Source organism: Emys orbicularis, chromosome 1 (genome assembly GCF_028017835.1).
Source record: "Emys orbicularis isolate rEmyOrb1 chromosome 1, rEmyOrb1.hap1, whole genome shotgun sequence".
NCBI classification, from domain to species: domain Eukaryota; kingdom Metazoa; phylum Chordata; order Testudines; family Emydidae; genus Emys; species Emys orbicularis.
The window spans coordinates 308,054,345-308,064,609 of record NC_088683.1 but is presented as its reverse complement, the minus strand read 5'-3'; the positions used below and the strand labels follow the sequence as shown (position 1 = coordinate 308,064,609).

The 10,265-nt window shown below is 46.2% G+C and overlaps 1 protein-coding gene and 2 non-coding genes across 3 annotated transcripts; all 3 read left to right on the top strand.

Moving 5' to 3' along the window:
* The first annotated feature begins 3,243 nt into the window (after positions 1-3,243).
* TPT1 (tumor protein, translationally-controlled 1) lies at positions 3,244-9,061 on the top strand. The gene is made up of 6 exons (XM_065401808.1): positions 3,244-3,413; positions 3,694-3,767; positions 4,689-4,876; positions 6,414-6,519; positions 7,054-7,170; positions 8,824-9,061. Exons 1-6 carry the CDS (start codon positions 3,386-3,388, stop codon positions 8,824-8,826), a joined length of 516 nt encoding a protein of 171 aa, XP_065257880.1. The 5' UTR covers positions 3,244-3,385; the 3' UTR covers positions 8,827-9,061.
* On the top strand, positions 8,632-8,763 carry LOC135873163 (small nucleolar RNA SNORA31). Its single transcript, XR_010561099.1, has one exon. It is a non-coding gene; the product is annotated as a small nucleolar RNA SNORA31 (small nucleolar RNA).
* Positions 9,062-9,919: 858 nt separating the features above from the next.
* LOC135873164 (small nucleolar RNA SNORA31) lies at positions 9,920-10,054 on the top strand. Its single transcript, XR_010561100.1, has one exon. It is a non-coding gene; the product is annotated as a small nucleolar RNA SNORA31 (small nucleolar RNA).
* Positions 10,055-10,265: the final 211 nt, after the last annotated feature.

Below are 10,265 nucleotides of genomic sequence, written 5' to 3'. Positions count from 1 at the left end.
TATTGAGATAGTGGTTACAGGGGGGAAAGTTTGGTTAGTATTCTCAGTTTATATGAGGCAGATGTGAGCACTGCATGCCAGTAAAGGTACTAAGAGTACAGCCCCCTGTCTGAAGTGGCATTCAGCTGTCCTAGTCAAAAAGGAGGGTGATGCAGGGTCTCTAGGGTCTACAGTGTAAAGTGATGGAAAAATGAGACAACTGACAGCCATGGGAAGGATAGTACCCCTTTCAAAAATATAAAAACAATGATTGTTTTGACTGAGAATCTTAAAAAAAAACCCTAATGAGTTTTCCACTCATGCCACAGGCCTAATGCCACTGTTCAGTGTAACCTTAATGGTACTGCAGACAAGGAAGCAGGCAATGGAAAGGAAATAAACTGTAGAACAAAGATACATACATTTGTTCCTGTAACCTTTGCCTAGAGTGCAAGAGAGGCAAACTCCAGTTTATGAGGTAAAGGCCTTCACTATACCTTATAAATGAAGCCTTTGTCTTGGGTGTTTATCTAAAATAAACTAATATTTTATCTAATATAATCTGTTATATATCAATAGATTAGAGCAGGGATTGGCAACCTTTGGCACGTGGCTCGCCAGGGTAAGCACCCTGGCGGGCTGGGCCGGCATATCCCTCAGCTCGTGCCGCTTCCCGCCGCCCCCATTGGCCTGGAACGGCGAACCACAGCCTGTGGGAGCCGCAATCCGCCAAACCTGCGGACACAGCAGGTAAACAAACCAGCCCGGCCCGCCAGGGTGCTTACCCTGGGGAGCCGCGTGCCAAAGGTTGCCGATCCCTGGATTAGAAATTCTTCCAAGTCACATTGAAACCAAATCTGAAATTTCTCAAAACTTTCAGGGTCTTTAGATCCAGGGTTCTGGCTTGGCTCATTGTAGAGATAAACGTGAGTTATGAAGATTGGCTCAAGTTCTGGACCCAATCTGAAATTCCCCAATGATTGACGGGACAGAGACAGACTAGATTATGCAGGCTTAATTAAAACACCCCAAACAAACAAACAAGTAGTCTGATTTTCAGAGGTGCTAAACACACACAATTCCCATTGGCTAACATAGTTCAGCACCTGGAAAAACCGAGCCACTTACCTCCTGATGACTCCTCACTGTAAAAAGTTTGAAATGCCCAGTTAAGGCTACAATGTTTCAATTTTATGTACAGAGTAGAGTCAGGGCTACAAAGTCACAGTCTGTCTTAGCCCTGAGTTTCAGCAGTAGAGAACAAAGAGTTTCTAGGGACACAGGCTCATTCTTGTGAGGTGCTCTGCACCCTCAACTTCCAGTACCTTCCATGGGAATTGAGAGCACCTCTCCAGACTGGATCCTGGGCCCTGTGTAACTATACACTAAGTGTGCTTAGCGATAATTGGGACTTTGGACTTCAAATTTTTAATTGCTTTCTCGCAAGTGCTACATTTTAAAATCCCTCCCTTCAACTCCCCCACTTCCACCCAAAACACTAGTGTACAATATTGGAATAACAACAAATAGTTTCATTTGCACCTGCTCCTCCAGGGTTGCAGTCTTAATATCCCTTGTGTCTTTCAACTCACTCATCTCCATCTCAGAGTCCCCAATTCCTGTACTCAAGGCCCACATCACTTTCTTTCCAGGGAGCAAACCCTACAGAGTCACAGCTATAGTTGTCCTTTGTTGTCAGTGAGTGATGCAATTGAATGGGAATCGTGTGATGTCTTAAAAATGTATCTCTTACTGAGTAAGAAAATAACTATCTATCATCTATCATCTGTCATTTTAATCTAATTGTTTTTTGAAGTGTTGTTGTAGCCGTGTTGGTCCCAGGATATTAGAGAGACAAGGTAGGTGAGGTAATATCTTTTACTGGCCCAGCTTCTGTTGGTGAAAGGGCCAAGCTTTCAAGCTACACAGAGCTCTTCCTCAGGTCTACAACACGTATGCAATGTACAAATGTGACATTTCCAGTTGCATGCTACATTATAAAGAAGGAGTAAAATTCTCCACTGTCCTGTGACTTGTGTAGTCATTTATACCAGTGCAAAATGCTCTTTCCTCACTCTGCGGTCCTAGAGTGTAAACTCCTCAGGGCAAGGACCTGACTTTTGGGGGTGGGACATTGTATAAATAAAGAAACAATATTATCAAATAAATAATAGTAGCAATAACTCTCATTCCCTGCCTGCCCCCCTACAAAGCGGGGAGGCGGGATTATTGCCCAGGGGCAGGCAAAGGAGTCTGTGGTCATCCTATTAGCAGATATAAACCGACTTTCTCTCCCTCTGTGGGTATGTCTACACTGCAAGCACTACAGCTGCAGCACTGCAGCAACGTCTCTGTAGCACAGAAACTTGCTACTGTGACAGAGGAGGTTTTCCTGTTGCTATAGTAAATCCACCTCCTGGAGAGGCTGGCATCACCTACTCGACATAAGAATTCTACTACATCTACAGTGGGGAGTAGGTCGACCTAACTGCAGTGCACTGGGCATGAAACTTTTCACAGCTCTGAGCGATGTAGCTGTGATTTAAGATAGGTGTCAACCAGGCCTATGTATTTGCTGGCCCATATAGCCCTGGGCGCTGAGTGGAGCTGGCTGGAAGACAGAATGAAAAATGGTGACTATTTCCACTATATATTTAGTTTGTGGGTTTGGGTCAAACTTGACTTGCCACCAGACAGTTTCTGACCTCCTGCCATCAGCTGGCTGGGGCTGCTCTAGTGCAGTATAATGCCTGCATCTGTAATTTTCCCTCCATGCATCTGAAGAAGCGGGTTTTTACCCATGAAAGCTTATGTCCAAATAAATCTGTTAGTCTTTAAGGTGCCACCGAACGCCTCGTTGTTCTGGTGCTCAGTGTGCAGCTGCAGCCCCAGCTGGGAGATGATGCCCCAGCACAGGCTGCAGGGCAGGCGGCAGCCAGAAGGGCTCACACTGCTGTCAGTGCCAACACCGTGCCCCTTCCCTGGGCGCAGCGCTGAGGGGAAGGGCTGGGTTGTGCCCATTGAACTCTGGGACAGCTTTGCCCATTGCCACCGGCAGCAACGCTCCTGGAGACTCCCTGGGTCAGAGAGCCGCGCAGGCGCAGTGCGTCGCGGGGCTTCCCCGTCTCGCTGTAGCCAATGCCAGGCAGCCGCCGCCTCCGATTTGGCCGCAAGGTGGCGCCGCGCTGCAGGGTGTGTGTACTACGTCACTCTTTTCGGCGCTGCGAGAAGCGCAGGGATTGGTGACGCGCCAGGGACGTGCCCGCTATATGAGCTCTGGAAGCCGCTGACTCGGCCCTTTCCGCCTCGCTCCCTCCCGCTCTCGGGTCGCTCGCCGCGCACAGATCAAGCCGCGCCGCCGCCTCCCCCCTCCCCCGTGCCGCCGCCCAGCAGCGCCGCCGCCGCCATGATCATCTACCGGGACTGCATCAGCCGTGAGCGCCGGGCGGCGGGGAGGGGCGGCCGGGCGGCGGGGCGCTGCGGGACCGGCCGGGCCGCCAGGGCCCCGCGCATGAGCAGGCCGGGCGGGGAATGCGGAGCTCTGCGGCGGGGGAGGGGAGCGTTCCGCGCCCGGCTGGGAGCGGCCGGGGGCGGTGCCTGGGCTGAGGGGAGGAGCGGCCGGGCTGGGGGGATGCGGGACTGGGTTGGAGGCGTGGGGGGTGTTGGGCTGGAGGGGGGCAGCCGGGCCGGGCTGACGCCGCGCTCTCCCCGCAGAGGATGAGATGTTCTCCGATATCTACAGCATCCGGGAGGTCGCCGACGGGCTCTGCTTGGAAGTGGAGGGGAAGGTGAGTCACCGGGGCAGGGCCCGCCCGGGGCTGGGGGACACGTGTCCCGGCAGCTGCTGGGGACGCTGCTCCCTGCCCGGGGCGCGCGCCGGTCCCGAGCGCTTCCCCGGGACGCAGGCCGCGGAGCTCGGAACTACTCCCCCATCCCCCCTCCGGGTGGCTCTCTGGCCCGAGCCCCCGGCCCATTTCTGGCCTATTGCTCCCCAGAGGCCCAGCCTCTCCGCGGGTGTAACCAGCAAGGCTGTCTGGTAACTGATCGGCGCCGGCCGGTAACATCAGCTGCTCGCTCCGGTCTGCTCGGGGCCAACAAGCAGTTTCAGGAGCGAAGCTGCTATGGTGTGGGGCAGCTCTGGCCAAGCTCTGTTGGCCCTCCCCCGGATATCCACGCTTAGAGTAACAAGGGTGAGGGGTTAACTTGGAGACCAGCACAGTTGAAGGTAACTCGCCTGATTTTGATCCCTCCTGCTAGCAGCTCAGTTAACTATGGTTTTTAGCCCTTTCCTGAAATAGTTACCAACTTGATTTGTTGCTAGTGACTAAAGGGAAGCAAATCACCGAGGTGACTGGCATGTCTGAGAATACCCCAGCTAGATGATTGACATATCTGAGAATAGTCTGTAGAGCTTTTGGTGGTGGTTTATCATTCGTATCAGGACTTGGCACAGAAATAGTATACCAGTACTGATAGATATCTTTAATCTTTATGGAAGTCCTAGCCCTACTTATCTGATAGGACAGTCGAAGAATTCAGCACTGGGTTATTGTTAAATAATGGGGTAGTTCTATAGTCCACTTCAGCTTTAAAATGAGCAGTTCCTGAATTGACTGACAGCAACAGTAGGGGCTGAGTTGATGGTGCTTTTCTAAACAATGTAAGTATCATTTTCTCTAATAAGCTTTTGGTGTTGTCTTTAAATCTAGATGGTCACCAGGACAGAGGGTCAGATTGCTGATGCTTTAATTGGTGGCAATGCCTCCTCTGAAGGTATTGAAGAAGGAACAGATCCCACAGTTATCACTGGTGTCGATATAGTAATGAATCACCATCTTCAGGAAACTAGCTTTACAAAAGAGTCCTACAAGAAGTATATCAAGGACTACATGAAAGCGTAAGTGAAAATTGGTGTTACCCTTGAACTCACCTGTGAGTGGTACCTCACAAATTTCACCTCCTTAGGTATCCTATTCCCAAAACCAAGTGAGTGACATGGTAGATGCTGATATGTGGTGTGGTCATTTTGACACTTTAATAACTTCGGTGTATTTGATGAAGTGGATTTTAGCCCACAAAGGCTTATGCCCAAATAAATTTTAGTCTCTAAGATGCCACCAAGGACTCCTGGTTGTTAGTGTTCCAATAGTTTGCCATCATTTGAGACTCGTGCTCCCCTATACTCAATCCTCATTTCAGACAATGGTCTTAACTAAGGGTACGTCTATACTTACCTCCGGGTCCGACGGCAGGCAATCGGTGTTCTGGGATTGATTTATCGCGTCTTGTCTAGACGCGATAAATCGATCCCGGAAGTGCTCGCCGTCGACGCCGGTACTCCAGCTCAGCGAGAGGAGTACGTGGAGTCGACGGGGGAGCCTGCCTGCAGCATCTGGACCCGCGGTAAGTTCGGACTAAGGTACTTAGAATTCAGCTACGTTATTAACGTAGCTGAATTTGCGTACCTTAGTCCGAAGTGGGGGGGTAGTGTGGACCAGGCCTTAGGTACAGGACTTGTTTATGAGGTGTAGGTCTTACCCTTGCCTTCCTATTCCATTGAGTGTTGCAGGCTTTTTATGTATAAAACAGGAATGTTTCCTCTACTCCACACAGTGAGGCTTGATGGGCTAACATTTATTAGGCCTCATCACCTTAGATGAGAGGCATTCTAGAACACTTGCATCTGAAGAAGTGAGGTTCTTACCCATGAAAGCTTATGCTCCCAATACTTCTGTTAGTCTTAAAGGTGCCACAGGACCCTCTGTTGCTTTATTCTAGAACTAGTATCAGAGGGGTAGCCGTGTTAGTCTGAATCTGTAAAAAGCAACAGAGGGTCCTGTGGCACCTTTAAGACTAACAGAAGTATTGGGAGCATAAGCTTTCGTGGGTAAGAACCTCACTTCTTCAGATGCAAGACTAGAACTAGTGTAAGTCTAGAATATTTGTAGGTAAATGCTTGTTATAAACTGTAATCTAGATTTCCAGGAAGCTGTTTAATTTGACACAACAGAAAATGTTTCATTGCCTAAACTTACGCATGTAAATAGAATTCTGATCTAATTATCCAACTGACCAGCATCCAGACTCATAACTTTCTTCCCTCCAAGTGAAAGGTGCTCCCTCCGTCTTGGGCCCCTTCTATCTATATATCTACATACATAATCTTTTTTTTTTTTTTTTTGCTTTGAACAGTGCTCTTGCTGCTATGGAACTCTACCTACTCTCCACACATCCATGAAAGTACTGTTAGTAGCTTTTTTAGCAGCCAGAGCATTTTGCCTTGCAGGTGTCAATAGTCAGGGAACTGGGGGTATTAGGAATGCTGGTTCAGCAACAGCAGGCAAACTTCTTCACCGTTGGCATGAAGTGACCCCAGTCTGCTGAACATCTTTGTTTCTTAGATTCTAGTTAAGAGCTTATTTTTTTCTGTTTAGAATCAAAGCCAGACTTGAGGAACACAAGCCAGACAGAGTAAAGCCTTTCATGACAGGGGCTGCAGAACAAGTCAAACACATCCTTGCGAACTTCAAAAATTACCAGGTAAGCTTAAATAGCTTTAACTATTTTTGTAGTATAAAACAAAGGGATATAACTGTGGTGATTGGGGGGTGCCTTCAATTTACCTTTTTCCAGGCTGTCTAGTCATACTTTATAAATGGCTCTAATGTGCTGCTTGTTCATGGCTTTCCTGAGCAGCAACAGAATGGAGTTGACCTGACTCTTGACTTTCACTGCCTACAAGGCTCTGAATAGAAATACTACAGTTGACCAAAGTCTAAATATCGCAGCTTTGCCCAGCTGTTGAACGTACAGTGGAGGCCTTGAAAACTGGCTTACTTATTTGGAAGGCTCTAATCATAAAAGCTAAAACTCCTCCAAAATGGGCTTAGATTCATTAAGTTGATGGCACTTGCCCAAGAAAACTTTCTAGATCTGGATGAGTTGGTTGTGTGGTGTGGTGTTTTTTTTTTTTCTTTTGAAAAAACACTGTCCATAGAGTATTTTGGTTACTCATAGTTAGTCTTTACCTCATAGTACATTCATAATTGTAGTAACACCAATTCTTTTTCAAAGTTCTTTGTAGGTGAGAACATGAATCCAGATGGCATGGTGGCTCTCCTGGACTTCCGTGAGGATGGAGTAACTCCATATATGATTTTCTTTAAGGATGGTTTAGAAACTGAGAAATGTGTAAGTACTGAGATCTAGAGTCAAATTAACAACATATTTAAGTATGTGGCTAACTTCCCTGGTGTATAAAATGTCCACTGTTGCAATATAAATGTTGCAAGCTACTAATTCAGAGTAGCTTTGGGACTAGAATTGCATGTCAAAATGTCGATGTGACTGCACTGATTTTTGGGCTCCATACTGGTGGGTAGGTGGTGAAATTTAATAGCCTCTGATTGATGGCTAGTCTGACCTCCTATCTATATCTAATGGTCCCTTCTGGCATTAAACTGTGAATTGTACTGAAACAGTACTAGAAGGCATCTATTATCAAAGATGTGGTCCCACTACAGAGAGACTAAATCAGAGCAGTGGTGGTATATTTCATAGTGTGGTGTTCCCCATATAGATTCCATCCTTTTCTCCGGTAATCCTGGTGGTTCTTACCTAACAGTATACTAGGGCAGTATTTAAGACAAGATAAAACCTCTAATGCAGGTGATGTGGTTTCTTGGGTTACATTCCAATACATAAACTCTAGATTGCTGCAGCCCCATTATACTCTAACTGTTCATCTTGGCTCGCGCCTTCCCTTCAAATTCAATTGGCCTCAAATTTAATGAATTACACAATTTGGCCAAAGCAGGTTAAATGCCTTCAGGTTCTAGAAGTGCTCTTTGAAGAGTCCTGGACTGGGCCACAACCCATGAAAAGAATTGCTGTTGATCATAATGATGAAACTGATGCAAATACTGACTCTGTTATCTAGTCATCAGGTATTCAGGATGGAATTAATTTGATTATAATCAGCCACAGCAAACCCCTTCCTTTAGATTACTTTGATGGGGCCAGTACTGCAGTTAAAGTAGCTGTGAACAATATAAATCCAGGAAAACCAGGTGCAAGGCATTAAACTTGCACTAAAGTCTATTGTAAATTTTCTGGTATGTAAGTGTTTTAAAGGTGGCCAGCTAATTTTTTTTCCCTACTCTTGTAGGATATCAGACAAATTTCATACAGCACTAACTATGCCTGTTAACTCCTGCAGCTCTGATTTCTCAGGGACATGTAGTTTTCACACTGTTAGAATAAAGTAGTGAACAATGGGAATATCTTCCCCACTTGGGCTGAGCAGAAACTTTTTTTATGCATCACTTTCTCAATCTACCAGTGCACTGAAGGTCTAACACTATTGATTCCAGGGGTGGGTAGCAGGAAAATTGTTCTCTTGGAATGCTCTACCTTGAAACTGTCACACAGCTCCTCTTGACTTTATCAGATTTGTACCATATTCTGTAAAGCTTAATCAGTCTTGTCCCCTGTGAACCTGAACTTGTATTCAGGAGGTGGCATAAGATGAACCCAGTCACATTGCCCTGCCAGCAATATTGGGGGGGGAAAGAAATCTAGGTGGCCATTGTTCTGTGTGGTATCTTTAGAAAGCTCAGAACATCACTAGCTCTGAAAGCTTGTAGAAATGTTATGCATCCTCTGATAGACCTTGAGCAATTCTCCTGCTGCTCCTGGGTTTGCACTGTGATGCAAAAGGAACTTCCTTGTGCTTTCTGCCTGCCTGGTCATGTGGCAGCTCAGACTGAATTGGGGAACACATGCAGAGTTTAGAGACACCATTGCTTGGCTGAATGTGAAATAACCATTGTATTCTTGTTACAGTAACAAAACGGAGCAACTATTTTGGATCACCTGTCATCATAACTTGCTGCTGCTGCTCTTTCCTCATCAACACAACACCAGGACTCAGCAGTGTCTACCAACTGGACTGATACCATCTTGAGCTTTATTCACTTATTTTTGACCCTGATTTGGAGTGGAGGCATTGTTTTAAAAAAAACAAAAAAAACTTGTCATGTAGGTTGTCTAAAATAAAACTCATTAAACCCATTCTAGGTAATGCCTGTTGGTCTAATGTGTTTCTTAAGCTGAACTACTACAGTAAGCTTGCTGCAAGTCTTGTGCCCAAGGACCTTTATACTTTATACTAGCCTGATCCTAGTACACTACAACTTAAGACTGTCTTCAGATAGACTTCATGCAAGTCACTACTTGAGACACTGGAATGCGAGCGCAGGCTCCTAACTTCTGCCTGCCTAGCAGTCTGAGGTGAATAAGGGAAATGTCCAAAGAAGTGCCATCATAATGAAGTGGACCTTCTGCATCTCTCACAGTTCTACAAACTGAAGTAATTAACTCTCTGGAAGAGATACCAAAAACCAATAAAACAAAACTGAATTTAAAGCTATTAATATGGAGTATTGGCTGAGCTTCTTTATCAGGCAAGGATATTTGGTTTCTTTACATTTGCACAGCAAGCTTAAAGCAGGGGGAGAAGATCTCAGTAACAACACCAGAATGCAGCTGTTGAGCTAGTGCATGTGTACAGGGGAGGGTGTGGGAATGCAGCTAATATAAAATTACAGTATTGCTTTATGGACTGTCTACAGCTACTACCAAACCATGCAGCAGTATTCTCACCGTGAGCAGCAGTGCATAAGTGATCAGTGATAGGATTAAGTAGACTTCCAACTGGCTTGATAGGTGGGACACTGAATATACTTGAACTAGCTAAAATATTCCCAATGAAAATATGAAGTAGGTTGTGACCGGAAAATAAGTGTTGGAGAAAGGCAATAGAGACCACCTTGCTACTTAGGTAAAGAATGCAGGGCTGGGGTTATACCTTACAGCCCCATCAATAATGTACCCAGCTTTTAATTGGGTGTTAGTCCTTGCTGGAGGATTGTCACTAATAATGCATCTACTTGACAGACCTGGAGCATGTGACCATTGCTTCTCTGGTCCTCACTAGGATGCAAGAGTAAAACCGTTCCTTGCGCTTTCTGCCTGTCAGCCTGTGGCAGTCCAGATTGAATAAAGGAATATAGCTAACCTAGAGCGATTACTGTTAAACTAAAGTAGCTTGACATTAACAAGCGTGGCAATAGGTGGAAGGATTGGGTATACCTTCCCAATCACAATAGCCTCTTCAAAGGGTTTCTGCTACCTGTGACCAGTTTAGGGTGGGTTTAACTGGCAGTCTTGTTATGCGTTCAATTTCCAGTCTAGCATAGAGTCCCATCTCATTACTCTCCCCCCTC